At 33.7% G+C, this 23,886-nt stretch overlaps 1 protein-coding gene across 7 annotated transcripts in view; it reads left to right on the plus strand.

Annotated features, from left to right (window-relative positions):
* Positions 1–23,886, plus strand: part of PCDH15 (protocadherin related 15) — a 734,454-nt gene that overhangs the window by 658,051 nt on the left and 52,517 nt on the right. For all 7 annotated transcript variants that reach the window (XM_047760762.1, XM_047760764.1, XM_047760769.1 and 4 more), the window contains one exon: positions 22,921–23,136. In XM_047760762.1, coding sequence (XP_047616718.1) covers positions 22,921–23,136 — 216 coding nt within the window. The remainder of the gene's footprint in view (positions 1–22,920; positions 23,137–23,886) is intronic.

Consider the following 23,886-nt stretch of genomic DNA (forward strand, 5'->3'; position numbering starts at 1 on the left):
ATTCCTGGAAGAGAATAGAGGCAAAACATTCTCTGACATCAACCTTATGAATATTTTCTCAGGTCAGTCTCCCAAAGCAACAGAAATCAAAGCAAAAATAAACCAATGGGACCTAATCAAATTGACAAGTTTGCACAGCAAAGGAAACCATAAAAAAAAAAAAAGACAACTTACAGAATGGGAAAAAATAGTTTCAAACGATGCAACTGACAAGGGCTTAATCTCTAAAATATACAAGCAACTTATTCAACTCAACAGCAAAAAAGCCAACAACCCAATGGAAAAATGGGCAAAAGGCCTAAAGAGACATTCCTCCAAAGAAGATATCATCATACTTATGGCCAACAAGCACATGAAAAAATGCTCAACATCACTGATTATTAGAGAAATGCAAATCAAAGTACCATGAAGTACCACCTCACACCAGTCAAAATAGCCATCATTCTAATAAGTCCACAAATAACAAATGCTGAAGAGAGTGTGTAGCATTGTTGGTGTGAATGTAAATTGGTAAAACCACTATGGAAAACAGTATGGAGGTACCTTAGGAAACTGTATGTAGAACTACCATGTGACCCAGCAATCCCACTCTTGGTCATACATCCAGACAAAACTTTCCTTAAAAAAGACACATGCATCTGCATGTTCATTGCAGCTCTATTCACAATAGCCAAGACATGGAAACAACCCAGATGTCCATCAACGGATGACTGGATTAGGAGGATGTAGCATATATACACAATGGAATACTACTCAGCCATGAAAGAGAACAAAATAATGCCATTTGCAGCAACATGGATGGAACTAGAGACTCTCATACCGAGTGAAGTCAGTCAGAAAGAGAAAGACAAATACCATATGATAGCACTTATATCTTGAATCTAATATATGGCACAAATGAACCTTTCCACAGAAAAGAAAATCATGGATGTGGAGAAGAGATTTGTGGTTGCCAAGGGGAAAGGGGAAGGAGTGGGGCGGATTGGGAATCTGGGGTTAATGGATGCAAACTATTGCTTTTGGAATGGATAAGCAATGAGATCCTGCTGTATAACACTGAGAACTATATCTAGTCACTTATGATGGAGCATGATAATGTGAGAAAAAAGAATGTATACCTGTATGTGTGACTGGGTCACCTTGTGGAGAATTGACAGAACACTGCAAACCAGCTATAATGGAAAAAATAAAAATCATTATTAAAGAAAATAAAGACATCAACCCAAAAAAACAACAGCAGCAACAATTCCAATGATAATTCAGGCACACAAGAATGGCCTCTGTCTGAAATTGTTCTGAAATTTCTTAAACCTCCATTTAACCTTGTGTTGTACTGACCTGACCAAGGAGACCTCTAATACCAGTCTAAGACAAAAATGATACAAATGAACTTTTTAAAGGGTTTTTATTTATACTACTCTAAATGAACTTTAATTTTGAAATATCATATTAATAATGCCAATAAGAAAAATAAAATGCTGGATTTCCTGAAAACGAATTACAGTTTAGTTCCAAATAAGTCGTAAAGAATGGATGACTCTCCCTAGTAGCTCTAATTAATTTGCATTAATGAAAACCAGCAGGCCTGGAGCAAGACTGTGCACATAAAGGGAATATAGTTTACATTGGTTAATTCATAAGTCACTGTATATCTGAGAATTACAAAGACACTTTTAAAAAATGTTTTCAAAAACAGGCACAGAAATGTCTGGATTCACAAAAATACATTCTAATGAATTGGAATAATAAAACTCTAGAGATTCTCATAAAGTAGATCCTGAAACTTTATGTGTTTGCTACACTAGATTTTGTAAACTTACATCTCTTTTTTATAGTGCCTCATTTTATTTGTTCACAGTTTTTTTTTCCTGCATTAGTCATGGCCTCTTACAATCCCAGTAATCCATAAAAAGACAAAGTCAAGGAGGTTCGTAGTAATTTGAAAGACTTTATTACCACCTGAAGTCAATAGACCCTAAAATATGCTACAAGCCAATATCAAAGATTATTAATCAGAGTACATAACGAACTCCAACAAACTTATGAGTGAGAACAAAGCAAAACGAGCTCAAAATGAAAAGTTAGGAATAAGACTGTAATAGACACTGCAGAAAGATATAAAATTTGCCAAAAATATATAAAGAGGCATTCAACTTTATTAACGACTAGGGAATTACAAAATAAACCATAAGAAATCATCACATGTTCATCAGGATAAATAAAATAAAAAAGACAAAACTAGATTTCAAAACAATTGAAGTTCTCAGTGCTGATAGGGTATAAATTAGTACATTTTGGACAATAGTTTGATATTGTCTATTAGGTGTGAACACATGCTCATTCCCTGATTCATAATTTCTACTCCTCAATCTTTACCAAACAGAAATGCATACATATGCTCAAAAAAAATATGTACCAAAAAATCCACCATTTGTAGATATGTTAACTGTTCATAGTATCAAAAAGCTGAAAACAACCTCAATATCCAGTAACAGTATATACATTAATATATGTGAGCAAATGAATTCAGACAAAACAATAAAAACTTCTTTAAATCCATTTACACAAAGTTCAAAAAGAGGAAAAACCAATCTAATCAGAAAAGTTGTTATTCTTAGGAGGAGACTGATATTGCTCTATTTCTTGATCTAGATGCTGATTACATATAGAGATATAGTTTGAAAAATAAAAATAAAAATTTTAAATGTTTAAAAAGCTCTAAATTCATAAAAACAAAAGGAAGAAAGTTGTTCGACTTTCTGACAATTCAAGCCATTTTTCTTGGAAGATACAAAATAATCCCAACCAAAAGGGAGTTTATTTTTTTTCTTTTTATTTCTCTGTGTAGTTAGTATTAATTATCTACTCTTAATTCTTAGTGAAACAACACCACATAGTTTTCTTATGATTTCTTGCAACACAGCATGTTTTGGGAAGATAGATTTTTGGTGGCAGTGACCTAGAAATGCCAGTAATCAAGTACGGTAGCTTGAATCTGGAAGAATGGGTTGTAGAGAGAATACAAATTGGTATCAACAAGCTCATGGGATTAGCTGCTTCTTGGTTTCAGAATCCACGGTTGAAAGCAGAGAGATGAGATTTGCACCTGAAAATTTTGTAATCATGCGCACAGGTCAGAAACAGATTAAGTCTTTGCAAGACACGGGAGCCCAGACAAAGGCCTTCCTGCTGTTATAATATAGGCCACTGACCAGGAATCCAAACTGAAGTCTGAGAAGAACCAGGTGGCAGAAGGATGGAGGCACTTAGCAGAGAACAGGGATCACAGGAAAAGCATAGCATGCCTTCCAGACCTAGAAAGCCCTGGGGGTGAGCTCAGAATATACTCACTGCAGAGTTAAGTACCTCTAAATAGGGCAAGGCCAGGTGATACTGAGACAACCACTTTTGATGGAGGAGCGTTTTGTGGGTTTGCGTTTCTGGATTAGAGCTAAAATGAGACAGTGGGATGAGATTGAGACTAAAGATGCAAAAAAAGGCCCATTTGTAGAGGAAATGAGTAGGATAGGAATGCCTCTGCTCCTTGTGTCATGGCAGGAAAGACTAAGGGAACTAGGGAGCTTATCCTTTCAGTTGATATTGATTAAAATTTAATCAAGTGTTATGAATACACTAAACCCCAAGATTATTAAATATCAAGTTAATGGATACAAAATAGAAAGGCCATAAAAATAAAGTTTTGATATTTAAATCTGTATCTTTTCCAAAAATATAGCAAAGAAAGCAAACTTGGATTTTTATCCTTTAACTACTAGTAGGCTGTATAACCTTGAACAAATTTCTTAATTTCTGTAGGCACTGGGTCTGCAAATGATGGAAATACTATCTAACAAATGTCTTAGTCATATGTTTAAAAATACACAGAAAACACTGAATTCAGTGGCTGGTTCCCTGAAATCTCTCAATAAACATTCACTGTTATTATTATTTTATATGAGTAGTTCTTTTCACCTATAAGATAATCATAATCTTAGGCTTAAAATGTACTTAATTTAGCATGCATAGTGCATATGTTATGAAAAACACATTTCTATTGAATGCTCAGGTATTTTTCATTGCCTTTGAAACCAAACAGTGGGCTTATATTTCCAGAAATAACTTTTAGCATTGCCATAGAATACTAATTTTTCTTCTTATAGTAATAGTAGAAGAACTATATCTAGTTACTTATGATGGAGCATGATTATGTGAGAAAAAAAATGTATGCATGTATGTGTGACTGGGTCACCTTGCTGTACTGTAGAAATTTGATAGAATACCATAAACCAGCTATAATGGAAAAAATAAAAATCATTATTAAAAAAAGAATAATTATAAAAAGCTGAAATTTAATATAAGAACAGTTACCACGTAATGACTACATAAATTGTTTCTTTGAAATACACTTTATTGTGCTATTTTCATTAAAATATTATCCCAATGAGAAGCAATCATATAACTTTTTCAATTTGCATAATTTAAATGAGGTAGTTTTCTTTTAAGCAATGATCACATTGATATTTATGAAACATATTAATGTTTTAAATAAGTAGTATTATCTTAACACTGCTTATGAGTATTTTTGTATATATTTTATTTGTCAATAATTATCAATGGCTTGTTAGTTCCCTTTCTGGAAGCCATAGAAAATTCAAGAAAAAAAATATATTTACAGGTGTGAGGTGTGAGAAACAAAGCCTAACAGCACAGCTAAGAGAATTTCAGCTTTCAGGTAGTATAGTATTGATTTATTCAGAGAACAGTTTTAAAAAGAATATTTTTAAAGGGGGCATATTTGGGATTGTTTTTTATTATTACCATACTATATGATAAAAAGTCACAAAATTTGGTGAGGTTATCTCCTAATAGTTATTATATGTCTGAGAAGTGGAAAAATCTTGAAATTCTCTTAAAATAGAAACATAAGAAAACTGTAAAATTTCTTAAATAAGCTTTTTCAGAAAGAAGGTACTAAAGCCATATAAAAAAAACAATCCCAGACTAGAAAAGACCAGCAATTTAAGAACGTTAAAGACATCCATTAAATTCCCCTCTTGTAGATAGATATGGTCAAAAATACCATTTTTCAATGCAAAAGTATTAATAGAAACTTCTGAACAGCAGAAAATTTATCTTTCAAGATTATAAAATGAACTACCTGTTAAAAAAGTTGAAAAATGAAGAAGCCCTTTCTCTGGCTTTAATGAATCAAGGCATGATACATAATCTTTTCTGGCACCTCCTGAGCATATTAATGTTATGTTATGTTAATAACTGGGATAAATTAGGGATAACTAATGAGAAAAGGAAAAGAGCACAATGACAATGTGTAATATCACCTATTTTTATAAGAATCTGATTAGTATTAAGTGTAATTAAAATATTGAATTCTCTTTCAACATGTCATTTAATGGAGCAGCATGACCAGGGCAAGGATGTAAACAATTTTATTTCCTGCCAGCGGTTGTGTCTGCTTTGTCCTGTAAGAGAGATGTAGAGATGAAGCGACTTGTGTTAATGAAATTCCTACTGGATTCTGATAGTATGTATACAAAATGAAAAATATTAAAATGCAATTTCTAGTGAAACCTAGCAGGAGCCATCTCTCTCTGAAGCAAGGAGCCTGGGAATAATCTTTGGCCCAAGACATACTTCTCTAGGTACAATCTAGGTAAGTCTATTGGCAAATCCTTGCATGGGCCTTAGTGTCAAAGATTACAACTCCACTCACCAACTCTGTGACTTGGGACCACTTACCAAGTCCTCCATGGTTCAAGAATGGCATCTAGAGAATGGCTTTTGTTCTTTCCGCCTATCAGAGATAAGAAAATTAAATGATACTCTGTTCTTAAAGTGCTTAGACCAATGCAGGACACTGGCTACACCTTTAGATTATCTCTATGTTTTCCCAGATCTTTCTTGAATATATATAGTCTTCTATCCATTATCTTTTTTAGTGCTGATGCTCAACCTTCATTTAATAATATCAGTCATTGTCAATGCCAATTCTTCATTGGCTGAAGAATTATTTGGATTAGAGGAAGTTGGCCAGAGGCAATAAGGTTAAGAGAAAGATTGACTAATGCTATATTTTGGACAGAATAAAACAAATAAAAACTAGCAATTTTGTTAAATATAAATGCTATTTAATAACTATTTTAAGCTTTATGGAGTGGTTTTGCAACAATGTTTATGTTTATTTTTGATATTTGTACATAATTTTATTTGCTTATCAAATTTTTTATCCTCAATACTTTTTTTGATTATTATTTTTAGGAATTGATTATTATTTTAGGAAGAATTAATAACACTAATTAGCAGCCTTTTTTTTTTTTTTTTGCTTTTCAGGGCTGCACCTGAGGCATATGGAAGTTCTCAGGCTAGGATCTAATCAGAGCTGCAACTGCCAGCCTATAAAATTATAATTATAATTATAATAATGACCATGAATAAAATTATAGACTTTTTAATATCCTTTTGTTAATTTGCATTTTCAGATATTTCTCTAATAAGCAAGAAGTAACAAAATATTTTATATATTAGACACATTATAAAAGATTATTGGTCACTTAAGTTGTTACATTTTATCTTTACGAATAACACAGAGCAAGAATAATTAGATGAAATTGATTTAAGAATTTTTAAAAAGGAAAATAGAGGAAAAAACAGATTTTTAATAATTTTTATAAAAATAGATTCACAAATTGTTACATCCTACCCATGGTTCTCAAAGAATACAAGTATTCCAAAAACAAGTAATTGGAAATACTAACATTTTACCATATAATCTCAAGATAAAATTATGTAATATTGGCCACTCTGCTTTATGGCGTATTGTTTTGGTCCCAATCACTTTAGAATTTCATTCAACTAAAGACTATTTTACCCAGAATTTAGTTTAGAATTACAGCTGTTACTTCCTAGCAAACTTGTTAGATGGTGCATATAGACATAAAATGCATCATGTTATAAAATAAAGAAAAAGTATATATAGGTGTGCATGTTTACATGAAAGAGAGTTTGTTCTAAAACACCACCAGTTTAAATGAAGAACATTGTAGAGAACAACTTCTTTGCTGAATGTGTTGTTCATATTAAAATGTTTCAATTTATATATATTAAAGGAGACACATTTTATTGCCTCATGTGCAAATAGCACCATTTCAATCGGTAAATACACTCTTCTTTACATTTAGTGTCACTTTAACAATATGAAAGGCTTTTCTTTTGGTATCCATTAGTTTCATCATAGCACTTTATATTCAATATATTTTTGAAAGTTCTCAATTTATTTTCCAAGGTAAAAGGTTTATAAATTGAATTCTATTTTCCCTTGACATCCTCTTGTCCTATAAAATGATGATAAAGGCTTTTCTTTTTATAGTAAAGCTTTTTGTTTGTGCTTGTTAATTTCTTATCCAATAGGCAATAAAACATTGTCAGAATATGTAGAGATCAAGATTCAGATTTAATTTTCAAATGCTTGGTTGTCTGTTTCCCCTGACTTTCTGTTAAACTTAGTAATTGAAGGAGAAGTAGGCTTTTTATACATTATTCATATACTGAAACTTTTTGAATTAATGACAGATGCCATTATGTACCATTTAATAGAAATTCTGCTTTTCTTATAGAGCAAGGTGACCCAAATTCATTCACAAATGAAGGACATATTCTGTTAAATAATCTAATGATGGGAACAAAAGTAGATTTAAAAAATTTACATTCAAGAGGATTAAACATAGATATAGATATGTGTATAAAGATATACATATTTAAATTTTGAGATAGATTTTATTAGTCAATCTGCACACCAACTGACAATATAAAAGATAAGAATATTAAGAATAATTAAAATTAAAAATGAATATAAGATTAACATTGCTTCAAAAATCTTATGTTGCTAAACTAGTAAATCAGTTTATGACTAGGCCAAATAACCTATACTATTAAATATATCAGAATAAAAATTGTCTTTTCTATTGTAAGTTTTGGGCTCATGAATTAAATCCATGACCATATACTTCTAAAATAGATATTATTTTTCATCTGTGCAGAGTTTGTTATGCGTAGCATACACAATGGTTTTTTGATTCGCATTCTTAAATATTCCTGCAGCTTCTTCATAAACCAATTTTACAATGACAAGTTTAATTTCTGATAAGAATCTTGTTACAATAATGTAACTACAAAAATTCCCTATTTAGATACTCTCAGTTCCCTGTAAGTAAAGATATGGCACTCATTAAAAAGACTTCAATAAATATACTTTCTTAGTGGCAGATTGATTCTTTTAACAAATATTTCCTCACTATATTCTATATGCAGACATTAACACTGAGGATTATTAGATAACAAAAAGCATTAGAAAATAGTCCTATTTCCAATAACTATCTGGCTAATTACAAAAGATGGAAATTAATAATGGTTTTCCAGTGTACAGTAGATAAGAAACAGAAAATATAAGGTGGACAGCTACAAAGTATTCAAAGACAAGATGCCAAAATATATGACATAACTAATCTTGATTGTTTGCTTTGTACCAGGCACTGCATTTTACACCTCAATAAATATTCACAACCACCCTATTCAGCATGTCTGATTTTCTTCATTTTACACTGAGGAACTAAGCCCTAGAAAGTTATTTATCAAAGCTCACAGAGTTAATAAGTGGTAAATTCAAGCTCACATCCATCATTTCTAAATATTGATTTTTGGTATTCTTCTATTGACAATTAGGACAAACACTATTTGACCACTACTGGACATGAAACTAAAATAAAAAAAATATGAAGAGAAACAAATTTTATGTGTAATGAAGACACATAAATATTATAATATGCCAGGGTAAATGCTATAGTAAAACAAATTACACACACACACACACACACACACACACACACACACTACTGGAAACATGCAAATGGAAGCAGCACTCTGTAGGGGAGTTGGGGCAAACTTCAGAAAAGCAGTCATTTAAGCTGAGGTTATATATTCAATGCATCTATGTACATATATGCCATAGTATAATCCAGGCATGGATATCATGTGACCTAGCAGACAAGGGACAGTTCAAGGTAGAAGAAACCATGTGTACAAAGGACTGGAATTATGAAAGAACATACATTTTTCAGGAAAAAAAAAGTAGGTAATGAGTTGCATTTGAAGAAATATAAATAGCTTAAATATAGGGCAAAAAAAATGGAATGTTAAACTGGGATCAGATTGAAATATTTCATGGACTTTTCTTAAAGCTAATCTTCTGGGATATGGAAGCTATCATTATTTTCAAGCTGTTATTGAATTTAACAAATGAGACAAGAGAGCCTGAAATGAGGCAGCATCAGCTTGATAGATCATCACTGAACTGAGATATTCAGAATAGAGCTCAGAGAGCTGGGAATAGAAAGGCAAGGAGTGACATAGAACAATTGAAGAGGCTCTGAGATTTTTAGCTCAGTTCAAATTATAAGCAAAGAGAAGAAAGTAAGAGGAACAAATATTGTAGCTAGAAGATGGACTAGAGGGTGGGAGCTGAGAATAAGAAACTAAATTTTGTTTAGATTGAGTAAATGTAATATAACTAAGGAAGAACCAGAAAGTTAGAAATGATGAATGTTAATTCCCTTTGAACACTGAAGGATTTCAGATTCTTAGCTATAGAATTATTGCAAAAGTACAAATTTCTTGAATATTTTAATATAAGGAAGCTTCAGTAAAAATCAATAACATTTTTTGTCTCAAAATCAACTTTAAAAACTAGTTTCCTCTCTCTAATAGAAGGCTCAAACTCTGCATGTATTTTCTTTTGATACTATGTCTATTGAATAGAGCAAAATTTCTTTTTCATATGAATGAGAAGTTACAACAAATGATTTCAGAGTTCATTTCAAAGCATTGTTGAGAAATATATGATCATATTTTATTAAGAAAAAAATGATAAAAAGAACAAATTATTTTTGAGGTAATATTTATTTGCCAAAATATTTTATAAGAAAATTGAAATAAATGCTTTATCACATAAATGCAAGACATCTTATTTTGAACTCCTATGCCTTCTATAATACAGAATATTTCAGTGTAACTAAAAAATAGTAAAAGGAATGTTTTGTGTATCTTCAGTTCAGTTCTTTTTTGAAGTTTTAAAATAGATGTTATTGCATGATATTTGGCACCACTGTTTAAATTAGTAGTGAACTTGGTCAAATTCTAACTGTAATACAATAATAATAAAATCCCCGAAAATTCAGTCATGTGTCCTTACACACCATTATTAAATTGTTGTTTCTTTATCAAGTTGTGATATACTCATTATAATATCTCTAAATTATATTAGACTTTTACTTAACTATAGTTAAGTAAATGATGAATGGGCATATTGAAATTAGAAATTATTTATTTTGGAATGTGGTCCCCTTTTGATATTCTTATTTAAAATCAAACACTAAGCTCTCTTATTTAAAATATTGAAAATATTTCTTTCCTCCCTTTTTTGTTTTTGCAGAAGTCTTAAATACCCTTATGAATAGATCAATCTACCTGACATTTTCCTTATTTATATTTTATTATATGTTGGACATATTGTCTTTAAGGGCTTTAAAATAAAGATTTTCTTTGTAGTTCCTAAAAGTACAAGAGCAAAGTTCAGGTAGTTTAAGAAGCCAAAGCTTTGTTCTTTTTGTCGCTTGCATACACAACTTGACATACTGACATTAGTAGGTGGTAATGTGAGATTTGAGTATTTTTATGCCGACATTCTAAAATACTTTCACTCTATTTCAGAGAGTGAGCCTTCAGTGCTGTTAAATGTTAAAAAGGGTCTAATTGAGAAGCTAAAGTTAAAGTTAGCATTATTGGACTTTAATGGGCTTTGGAAGTTCTTTGGACATCGCTAATTATTCCACTAATATTTCTGCATCCATAGTATTCATTTAGGCAACAGAGGGGAACAGTTATTTAGGCTGTGAGAAAATTAATAGGCTCACCTACTCTCCTGTATTATAGAAGCAATTATTTGGTGATTTTCTTTTAATGTTGGGCACCTGTGTGCATTAAAATTTCCCGATGAGGTCTTAGAAATGTGTAAGTGGTTTCCTGTGTCTTTCATTTAAAAATATAATTACAGCAAGTATAATTATAATATTCATTTCTAACTTTCATTAAAAAAAAACAGCTCTAGACATAACTTTCCTGTATTTTTCTAAGAGAAACTCACAAAAGTCAGTGAATCACATTTTCCAGGGTGACCTCTTCCAGACGATAATGGCTGTGTGGCTGTGTCAGGAACCCAGTATGTATCACAGCATATGGAAGTTCCCAGGCTAGGGGTTGAATCAGAGCTGCAGCTGAGGCCTACGCCACAGCAACAGCAACATCAGATTCCTAACCCACTACACGAGGCCAAGGATCAAACCTGCATCCTCACGGATGCTACCTGGGTTGGTTACCACTGAGCCATGACAGCAACACCCTAAATTTTGGATTATAAAGATACTGATGAAATAAGTAAAGTGACATTGATTCTTTAGTAAATTTGATTCATTTAGAGTTTTCATGATAGATCAGTTTTCATTTTTAGCCCTTGGTTTGCCAAACTCGTTCTGATATCCCCTTATATGGAATCAATTTCTAATTTTTATTTTTCCCCTTTCATAAAATATGTCTATGAATTTTTCCCAACTTTTAAGGACTCAGGTTATATTCATAATAGTTGATTCATAAACAAAACTAAACAAAAAACCTCATGGCTATTGTGCTCTGTTCAGGCTTCTTTTCACTAATGACATTTTAAGGAAACCATTTCCTTTCAGACTGGTTCTTAGCCACACAGAATTCATCAGACCTAACTTAGTCTGTCTTTCAGATCACTAATATTCTTGTCTCCTATGCTTAATCTTCCAACAATTTCTTGTATGAGCTTTTAATTCCAATTATTATTTTTTCATTTCCAGAAGATACTTTTTATTTATGTTCAACTATCCTCATTTTTTTTAAATTATTTATTTTTTTTTTCCCACTGTACAGCAAGGGGGTCAGGTTATCCTTACATGTATACATTACAATTACATTTTTTCCCCACCCTTTCTTCTGTTGCAACATGAGTATCTAGACAGAGTTCTCAATGCTATTCAGCAGGATCTCCTTGTAAATCTATTCTAAGTTGTGTCTGATAAGCCCAAACTCCCGATCCCTCCCACTTCCTCCCCCTCCCATCAGGCAGCCACAAGTCTCTTCTCCAAGTCCATGATTTTCTTTTCTGAGGAGATGTTCATTTGTGCTGGATATTAGATTCCAGTTATAAGTGATATCATATGGTATTTGTCATTGTCTTTCTGGCTCATTTCACTCAGTATGAGATTCTCTAGCTCCATCCATGTTGCTGCAAATGGCTTTATGTCATTCTTTTTTATGGCTGAGTAGTATTCCATTGTGTATATATACCACCTCTTCCGAATCCAATCCTCTGTTGATGGACATTTGGGTTGCTTCCATGTCTTGGCTATTGTGAATAGTGCTGCAATGAACACTATTCACAACATGCGGGTGCACGTGTCTCTTTTAAGTAGAGTTTTGTCCGGATAGATGCCCAAGAGTGGGATTGCAGGGTCATAAGGAAGTTCTATGTATAGATTTCTAAGGTATCTCCAAACTGTTCTCCATAGTGGACGTACCAGTTTACATTCCCACCAACAGTGCAGGAGGGTTCCCTTTTCTCCACACCTCCTCCAGCACTTGTTATTTGTGGATTTATTAATGATGGCCATTCTGGCTGGTGTGAGATGATATCTCATGGTAGTTTTGATTTGCCTTTCCCTTATAACCAGCGATGTTGAGCATTTTTTCATGTGTTTGTTGGTCATCTGTATATCTTCTTTGGAGAAATGTCTATTCAGGTCTTTGGCCCATTTTTCCATTGATTGATTGGCTTTTTTGCTGTTGGGTTGTATAAATTGCTTATATATTCTAGAGATTAAGCCCTTGTCGGTTGCATCATTTGAAATTATTTTCTCCCATTCTGTAAGTTGTCTTCTTGTTTTCTTTTGGGTTTCCTTTGCTGTGCAAAAGCTTTTCAGTTTGATGAGGTCCCATGGGTTTATTTTTGCTCTAATTTCTATTGCTTTGGGAGACTGACCTGAGAAAATATTCATGAGGTTGATGTCAGAGAGTGTTTTGCCTATGTTTTCTTCTAGGAGTTTGATGGTGTCCTGTCGTATATTTAAGTCTTTCAGCCACTTTGAGTTTATTTTTGTGCATGGTGTGAGGGTGTGTTCTAGTTTCATTGCTTTGCATGCAGCTGTCCAGGTTTCCCAGCAATGCTTGCTGAATAGACTTTCTTTTTCCCATTTGATGTTCTTGCCTCCCTTGTCAAAGATTAATTGACCATAGGTGTCAGGGTTTATTTCCGGGTTCTCTCTTCTGTTCCATTGGTCTGTCTGTCTGTTTTGATACCAGTACCACACTGTTTTGATGACTGTGGCTTTGTAGTATTTCTTGAAGTCTGGGAGAGTTATGCCTCCTGCTTGGTTTTTGTTTCTCAGGATTGCTTTGGCGATTCTGGGTCTTTTGTGGTTCCATATAAATGTTTGGATTGTTTGTTCTAGTTCTGTGAAAACTGTCCTGGGTAATTGGATAGGGATTGCATTGAATCTGTAGATTGCTTTGGGTAGTATGGCCATTTTTACAATATTGATTTTCCCATTCCAGGAACATGGAATATCTTTCCATTTCTTTACATCTTCTTTGATTTCTTTGATTAAAGTTGTATAGTTCTTGGCATATAGGTCCTTTACCTCTTTGGTCAGGTGTATTCCGAGGTATTTGATTTTGTGAGGTGCAATTTTAAAAGGTATCGTATTTTTGTATTCCTTTTCTAATATTTCATTGCTGGTATACAGAAATGCAACTGACTTCTGAATGTTAATCTTATATCCTGCTACTTTGCCGAATTTATTAATCAGTTCAAGTAGTTTTGGGGTTGAGTCCTTAGGGTTTTCTATATATAGTATCATGTCATCTGCATATAGTGACAGTTTGATCTCTTCTCTTCCTATATGGATGCCTTTTATTTCTTTTGTTTGTCTCATTGCTGTGGCTAGGACTTCCAAAACGATGTTGAAGAGCAGTGGTGAGAGTGGGCATCCCTGTCTTGTTCCAGATTTGAGTGAGAAGGCTTTCAGTTTTTCCCAATTGAGTATTATATTTGCTGTGGGTTTATCATACATGGCTTTGATTATATTCAGGAATGTTCCCTCTATACCCACTTTGGCGAGGGTCTTGATCCTGAATGGATGTTGGACTTTGTCAAATGCTTTTTCTGCATCTATTGAGATGATCATATGATTTTTTACTTTTTTTTTGTTAATGTGGTGTATGATGCTGATTGATTTGCATATGTTGAACCATCCTTGTGAACCTGGGATAAACCCAACCTGGTCATGGTGTATAATTTTTTTTGATATGTTGTTGGATTCGCTTGGCTAAGATTTTGTTGAGAATTTTTACATCTATATTCATCAATGATATTGGGCGATAGTTTTCTTTTTTGGTGGTATCTCTGTCTGGTTTTGGAATGAGGGTGATGGTGGCATCATAGAATGTCTTTGGGAGTATTCCTTCTTCTTCAATCTTTTCAAAGAGTTTAAGGAGGATGGGCACCAATTCCTCTTTCTATGTTTGATAAAATTCACCTGTGAAGCCACCTGGTCCTGGACTTTTATTTGTAGGGAGTGATTTTAGGACCTCTTCAATTTCATTTCTAGTGATCGGTCTGTTCAGTTGGTCTGTTTCTTCTTGATTCAGTTTTGGCAGGCTGTAAGATTCTAGAAAATTGTCCATTTCTTCCAGATTGTCAAACTTGTTGGCATATAGTTGTTCATGGTATTCTCTTATGTTTTTTTTTGTATTTCTGCTGTATCCGTTGTGATTTCTCCTTTTTCATTTATAATTTTGGTTCTTTGGGTTCTTTCTCTCCTCTTTTTAGTGAGTCTGGCCAGGGGTTTGTCCATTTTGTTCACCTTTTCAAAGAACCAGCTCTTGGTTTTATTAATTTTCTCTATTGTTTTTTGAGTCTCTATTTTATTGATTTCTTCTTTGATGTTTATAATTTCCTTCCTTCTGCTGCCTTTAGGACTTTTTTGTTCTTCTTTTTCAAATTCATTTAGGTGGAGGGTTAAGTTGTCCATTTGGGATCTTTCTTCTTTTTTGAGAAAGGCCTGTATTGCTATAAATTTCCCTCTGAGCACTGCTTTTGCAGCATCCCATAGATTTTGAGCGGTTGTGTCTTCATCATCATTTGTTTCAAGGTAGTTTTTAATTTCCTTCTTGATTTCCTCATGGACCCATTGGTTTTTTAGTAGCATGTTGTTTAGTCTCCATGCAGTAGGTTTTTTCTCTTTCCTTTTCCCATGGTTGGTTTCTAATTTCATGGCATTGTGGTCAGAGAAGATACTTGAGATAATTTCTATGCTCCTAAATTTATTGAGATTAGCTTTGTGTCCCAAGATGTGGTCGATTCTTGAGAATGTTCCATGAGCATTTGAGAAGAATGTGTATTCTGCTTTTTTTGGATGTAGTGTCCTGAAGATATCAACTCATTTTTATTTTAAAGATCTCTATTATTTACTGAAACATAGCCAACTTTTGCTTTACACTCTGCTAATTCACGTATTTAAAGCCTTTGTGGGGAGTTCCCATCATGGCGCAGTGGTTAACAAATCTGACTAGGAACCATGAGGTTGCGGGTTCGATCCCTTCCCTTGCTCAGTGGGTTAACGATCTGGCATTGCCGTGAGCTGTGGTGTAGGTCACAGACACGGCTCAGATTCCACATTGCTGTGGCTCTGGTGTAGGCCGGCAGCTGCAGCTCTGATTGGACCCCTAGCCTGGGAACCTCCATATGCCGTGGGAGTGGCCCAAGAAATGGCAAAAAGAAACAAACAAACAAACAAAATAAATAAAGCCTTTGTGGGTATGACTTTGTTTTTTTAATCTCAGACTCTTTTTTCAGGATATATGCGTCTTGCCCATTTTGAGAATTATTTTACTCTAATTTTTTCATCTTTGTTGGAACTTATTTGTTAAGAGTTTTTGAGGCATAGTTTGGAGGTACCTTTTTTGAAAAAGCACTTGCTTCTCTGAGGAGGCTAGGCCATTATCAGTCAAAGATCAGTTTGTCAAATTCTCAGTTGTGGTTTTTCAGTTTATTCACATAGAGTTCAGAGCTATTGAATTTACAAATTCAGAATATTATGGTTTATCTTTGAGTTGGTTGTGTGTGAATAAAGGCTCCAAACTCTGATGAGTGCTTGTATTAGTTATGGATTGAGTGTCAAGGAAGTTTGGGTTTTTTGTTTGTGAATCAACTGCATTTGACATCAAGGTTTAAACCAGGCAGTTTTCTTTTGGGTTTGGGGTGGTGGTAGCAGTGATGGATGGAAAGAAGAGATGACTTTATCATTCACCCTTAAAATGATAATTTAGCATTCTGGGGAGTGGAGTCTTACCAGACTCACTTCTTTGAATGCGCCTTGGGTCTTGCCTCCTATTCTCTGAGCCACTAAAGACCTTATAAATTAAGGTTTAGGTATACCTAGATCAGCTGACACTGTCAAAGAGAAAGTTCCATCAGTAATAAGCTTTTTGTATTCTTCCTTCCACTTAGTTCTTGACCTGCATTTTTATTATTTTCTTCCTATCTCCTTTATATGTCTAGGAAAAGTTCTCAAGATATTTTATGTAGAATTTAATGTTGTTTTCACTACGATTTTAATACTGGTACTTACTCTGACATATTTAATGTAGTCATTATGGTATGGGGTTTAAAATGAGATCTGCATAACTCTGCTATCAATTGTCTTTGTGATTATGAGTCAGTTACTAATCTCTCTGTGCTTCCCTCTCTTCACCTACAAAATAATAACAATAAAAGTTACTCAATGGAAAGGATGTCATAAGACAATGTATGAAAAGTATTTTACATAGCCCCTAGAAAATTGTAATTGTTCAATAAATGTTAGCTTATAACAGCAGCAATAGCATTATACAAATAGTATAAATGGACTTTGTGATTTAAAGAGCACTTGACTGGCTGTTGATCTGAGACTGACCTAGTCTCAATCACTGACTTTAGTAGCTTCAATGGCATGATAGGGCAGAATTCTAGCTGTGGTTAAGTGACAATTGTGAAGTAAGAAATTGGAGACAGTTATAGTAGAAAAACGTTCTGAGCAATTTGTGAAAAAAAGGATATGGAAGTTTTGGGAATAGTGTCAGAAATGAGTATAGAGTAAAAGAAAAGTCTCATTTTATTTTAATGAGAGGCATAGATGTCTTGCAATCTGTAGAGGTTAGGGTTTAAAAAAGAGAGGTAAATAGAGCTGATGAAGCATTAAATGTGGAGGATATGGGAGGAATTTAGATCAAAGCAAAAATGCCTTCAATGGGAGAAAAGAGAGGCAGCTGCTTCTCTGAGATTTGAAGAAAAAAGGTAAGTGTTAAGTTCAGCCAATATAGGTACCATTTAAATTATAGAATGAGAAGTTGAGCGATTTCACACTTGCTATCCTCAGTTTTTGTGTGAATTATGGGTTCTTCACTTCTGAGAGAGGCTCTGAAAAAAAACATGTGATTTGAATGAAAGGCTGAACTTTTGGACTGTAGAGAACTCACACATATAGCAAAGATTTTCCAAATAAACCAAAGGCAAGTTGAACTCAGAGACCATGGACTTGTGGTACCACTGATCTGGATGATTATTCAGTCTCCTTCATCACTTTTCAGTCACCCAGCAATAGGCTGATGGTTAAGTTGATTCATGAGGAGAAAGTTCCAGGTGCTGCGGAAGGACGACAAAATGAGATCACTGTGACCGCTGTGAGATCTGTGATGGAGATGGAAGTGACATTAGCATGGAAGGAATGAAAGATTACAAGAGCAAAGTACATGTATCTTGAGCTTATAAGAAAAAAATTTTATTGATGCACTGTTTTAAAAGAGCTACAATACTATGATAATATGTCTGAAGTAATAAGTTTAAATTGATTTTGTGCTTAAATTTGCATATTCTCTGGTAAATTTCATAATATTGAAAAGAGTTTAAGTTTTTGAATACCATGATAATTTAGATAATTATAATAGTTATTATGCTGAACTTAGCAATACCATATATATGTATATATGTATTTCTTGAAATAATATTTGTTGATCAACATTCTTCTCATTTTAGGGAATTCCTGTTGTGGCTCAATGGTAATGAACCCAACTAGTATCCATGAGGATGTGGGTTCAATCCCTGGCCTCGTTGAGTAGGTTAAAGATCCAGTGTTGCAAAATCTGGCATTGCTATTACTGCAGCATAGGCCAGCAGCTACAGCTCAAATTTGACCCCTAGCCTGGGAACTTCCATATGCCACAGCCATGGCCCTAAAAAAAAGGGCTGCACCTGGGCATGTGGAAGTTCCCAGGCTAGGGGTTGAATGAATAAGGAAAATTGAAATTCCATAGTGATTAATGTTTTAAAATCATGGCTGTCTTTTAGGTTCACCTCTCTCCAAAACACAAAACAAAAAAAAAAATCAAAAAGTAAATTTAAAATTGGTAAAAGTTGAAGGCAAATAGGTACACTCTGTTCTGAAACTCACTTTTCACATCTTGAACCAGACATAAAATTGTACTCTAATTATGTTATTAGTACTTTTGTTGTGACTTATCATGTATTTAAATATATAACATCTTAAAATTGATTTTATAATAAAATAATTTGTTTGTTTACTGTGTATAATTGTCATGTATATACTTGACACCTGTCAGAGTCACTTCTTATATAGTTGACCCTTGAACAACGCAAGGGTTAGGGACACTGAAGCCCAGTACAGTTGAAAATCTACATGCAACTTTATACTTGTTGCTCCTGCTTGGCGGTTCAGCATGGGCAGATTCAACCAACCAAAATCCTGTAGTACTGTAGTATAGTATTTTTTGAAAAAAATTGACATAAAAGTGACCCTCCACAATTCAAATCCATTTTGTGCAAGGGTCAACTGCATATAGATTTTGGTCTTAAATCATTGTTTGTTGAAAACTGAATAGACTTAAAAGTTAAACTTGAAAATTCTTTAAACTGATCACAAGGAGTTCACATCATGGCTCAGTGGAAACCTGACCAGTATCCATGAGGATGTGGATTCTATTCCCTGGCCCCACTCAGTGGGTTAAAGATCCAGTGTTGCTGTGAGCTGTGGTGTAGGCCCTGGCAGCTATAGCCCTAATTTGACCCTCCCCTAGCATGGGAACTTCCATATGCCACAGGTACAGCCCTTAAAAAGACTAAATAAATAAACAAACCACAAGTAGAGTACTTATTGGAATTTTTATTATTCACTGTTTAACTTACTAGTTTCAATTATACTTGGGAGAGGAGAATTGGTTCAAAGAATGCTAATGATCTTGGCAACTATCCTCACAAGTATTTTCTGAAATGAGAAATTTTCAGATTCCCAAGAGGACCAAGCCTATTCAAAGAAAGAGTAATTTAAGGTGGAGTCCTTACTGACAATATACATTTCATAGTAGAGTTTTATATATTAAAAAAAAAAGAAGAAAAAGAAAAAACTCAATAGGAGATTCAGATATAGAGAATAATCCAGTGATTTTCAGTGGGGAGAGAGAAGAATGGGGTAGGAGAAAAAAAGGGGGGATTTAAGGAATTATAGAAAATCATCAGTATAAAGCTTTTGAAAACTATAAAGCACTATAGAATTTAAAGAATCTTTCATTCAGTTTTTTAAAAAGTCCAGTAAATATGATTTTTTTTAAACTTGTGCCTCATTTTTGACAATTGGCACCAAATGTAAGAAGGAAAATCATTTAAAATAGATATTTCTGATTTACCCAGGCTTTTGGATTAAATGATTGTTTCAGGAAAGTTCTGTTAAAAAAACACCTTAATCTGTTTAGGTAAAATATGGCACTTTGTGGTTATAATAACTTAATATATTAGGAATATTGCAAAGTGAAATTACGTATTTATTAAAATTGAAAGTTAAGGAGTTCTCGTCGTGGCTCAGTGGTTAACGAATCCGACCGGGAACCGTGAGGTTGCGGGTTGGATCCCTGGCCTTGCTCAGTGGGTTGAGGATCTGGCGTTGCTGTGAGCTGTGGTGTAGGTTGCAGATGTGGCTCGGATCCCGCGTTGCTGTGGCTCTGGCTTAGGCCGGTGGCTACAGCTCTGATTCGACCCCTAGCCTGGGAACCTCCATATGCCATGGGAGCGGCACAAGAAATGGCAAAGAGACCAAAAAAAATTGAAAGTTAATTGGTAAGAATTGTGCAAAGAACCTTAATATACCAAGCAATTATGATGATTTTATCATAACTGCCTTTTCTTTTCTAAATGTGATTATATTTTGTGATTTATGTTGTTACAGGATTTACTTTAAAGTATTAAATTTTAAATCTCACAACAAAAAACTGTGTAAAAGAAGACAGACAGAAAACAGACCATATATAATAATCCCCTCAATATAAAGTTTAAAAATAGGCATAACTAATAAATGGTGTTAGAAATTAAGATACTGCTATCTCTGGGGAACTAGATATGGCTGGAAGGACTTCTGGGATGCTTGTAATGTTTTATTTCTCAATGCAAGTACTGGTCCATTGGATGTGTATATTTTGCAAATTTTTATTAAGTTCTGTATTTATAATTTGTACATTTTTTTTTGCCAGTCTTTATACCTCATTAAAGTTTGCATTAATGGTAAAAAGTGTATTTCAGGGAAATACTCATGTTAAGCATAAGTTAGAGTATAATTTTCAACTAAATCTTTGATTCAGCATGTCTCAAATTTGCACATAGTATGTAAAAGAGGTATCTGATTATTTAATTCAAACTCTGATTTTAATTTTATTTGGAAATGTGTTTTTTATGTCTTATCCTATACTTTGTTAAGTGAATAAAAACCCGGGTTTAAAACTTAAAAATAAACACTTTGTTAACAATTTTTCTTTCTCTTTGTTTTCTTTAATGATAATGTGACCTACCTTGGAATCTAATTACTATTCCTCTAATGCAAAAATGCAACTCTGCTATTGTGTAAAACATACAGAGCATTTAAAGAGAATGAGATGGTAGTTTGAGCTTGTCCTATTCTAAAGATGAGAATTTTAACCAACAAAATTCAAGAAATATTTTATCCTGAAGAAAAATATCTGGATTTCTTACTTTAGGTTACCTTGTCTAACAGAGTTATCTTGAAATGTTTTAAGTGGTAAAGCACATGCATGGAATTTAAAGCTTAGAGATTCAAGCTCATGCTGAATCTTTAACGCATATTTGCTATTATTTACTATTATTGTCATTACTTATAGCCCAACTTTACCACTTTGTAGTCTTTGGCTATTTAAATTTAATTAAAATTTGGAGTTCCCTTGTGGCACAGCAGGTTAAGTCTGGTGTTGTCACTGCAAAGGCCCATGTCACTGCTGTGCCTCAGGTTCAATCCCTGGCCCAGGAATTTCCATATGCCATGGGTGTGGCCAAAAGAAAAAAGTTAAAATTTTAGTCCTTAGTCATACTAACCTCATTTCAAGTGTTCAGCAGTCATATTGGACAGAAGACACTGAGAGAATTTCCATTATCATAGAAATTTCTGCCAGACAGAACTAATTTATGTAATTAGAATTATATGTTCCTCAGAGAGTTTTATCATTTTCTTTTGTTTTTAGGGCCACACCCAGGGCATAGGGAAGTTCCCAGGCTAATGGTTGAATCAGAGCTATAGCAACTGGCCTATGCCACAGTCACAGCAACGCAGGATCCAAGCTGCATCTATGACCTACACCACAGCTCACCACAATGCCGGATCTTTAACCCACTAAATGAGGTCAGGGATCAAACCTACATGCTCATGGATACTAGTCGGGTTAATTGCTGTTGAACCACAACAGGAACTCTGAAAGTTTTAATTTTATTAAACAAAATTATTTTTGTAGACTTCTTAGCATTGCAATGATAAATTATAAATGCACATATATATATATGTATGTATATATCTTTAGTAGAAATAAAAATGACCAGATAATTAAACATAGGATTAAAATATAAAAGTTCCATATAGCCTTGTGAAATTCATTAAGTATCTTTCCTCTTTCAAATATTTCACTATGACATAATTCTTAAACTGGCATTCTGAAAATTTTTCCTGAAGTAGAATCTATAGAGTCAGGCTAATATTATGCTCACAGCTTTATTTTAAAAGGTTTTCTAAGCAACTATTCCTTTTTAAATTCTAAACGTGAAGAAATCTTAACATGCAGATCATAGGTACAATTAGGATATAAGCTAGGAAAAAAGAAAGCTAGGCTTGCCATTCTAACCCTCTTTAATTATGATATGGCATTAACTAATTAGGATCTCTTTATAGCTCTCTAGATTTATTCTTTAAAAGCTCTGAATACTGTCATATTGCCTTTTGAAATATTTTAATGCATTACTTTATTTTCCCCCTTTAGGAAATAGAAACACAATCACCTGCTATGCCTATTACACAGGGCAGTGGTTAGGGAAACTACCAATCCCATCCTTAAACCAATTTGGATCACAGCCCAGAGTCGAACCCATCAAACATGCCAATCAAAACACTAGGTTCATCAACTGGACTGTGTTAGTGTCTATGCTCTTTGTATTCACAGTTCAGTAGTCATTATCCTAATAACAGCCATGCGACCATGTATATATACACGTCTATAAATCTATATAATAATATAATAATACTTAGAAACATATAAGTTGAGAAAGCCTTTATTCTATGATTATTACACAAGAAACATCAATCTTACACACAGAAATAAGCCTTTAATCGAGATTGGTTTTTTCCCTGCTTATTTATAACCTGTTTTTTGTTTTTGTTTTTGTTTTTCTCCTAGGCTACTGATAAAGATACCGGCAATTATAGTGCCATGGCATACAGACTCATAATCCCACCAATTAAAGAGGGAAAAGAAGGATTTGTGGTGGAAACATACACAGGGCTTATCAAAACAGCTATGCTCTTCCATAATATGAGGAGATCTTACTTCAAGTTTCAAGTCATCGCAACTGACGACTATGGGAAGGGACTGAGTGGCAAAGCAGATGTGCTTGTGAGTAGATAAAACTTCAGATAAGGGGGAGCATGCAGTACTAGTCAGGGGTCAGTGTTTTAATTCCTAAGACTTTTAAGTATTTTAAATAGGATTTCTAAAACATGCATGTGATTAATTTTCAACCAGGTTGTTAATATTTATAGTTTAGAATATTAAAAAATACAGCTTAAAAAAAAAGAAAAAAAAGGAATTCCTACTCTAGTGCAGTTAGTTAATGATCTGGCTTGTCTCTTTGGAGGCACTGGTTCAACCCCGTCGCCAGTGCAATGGGTTAAGGATCTGGCATTGCTACAGCTGTGGCATAGGTTAGAGCTCTGGCTCAGATTCGATCCCTGGCCTGGGAATTTATATATACTGAGGATGTGGAAAAAAAAAAAAACAGCTTTATGGTTGTTTATTTTTTTGACTTTTCAGAAATACAGCATAATGTTTTTATATATGATTGTGACAAGTATGTCTTAAGCGTTGGATTTCTGTTTGGTCTGCAGATCTCATTTTTAAAATAAAATTGGCTAGAGCTACTTAAATTTTAAAATGCTTCACAGAGTTGTACTATAGAAATTAAAATGTATGAAAAATTTTACTACTGCTTAAATTACTGTTAACCTTTTTGTAATTAAGAAAACAAAAGGAAATGTTTTGGAGCAAATTTATGTTTCAGGAGATGGGATTTCCTTATTACACCAAAATTTCCACTGATGACATTGGTGACCCTTGACTAAGCTATATTTAGCTCCAGTCAATAAT

This window comes from Phacochoerus africanus, chromosome 15 (genome assembly GCF_016906955.1).
Source record: "Phacochoerus africanus isolate WHEZ1 chromosome 15, ROS_Pafr_v1, whole genome shotgun sequence".
Lineage (NCBI taxonomy): Eukaryota > Metazoa > Chordata > Mammalia > Artiodactyla > Suidae > Phacochoerus > Phacochoerus africanus.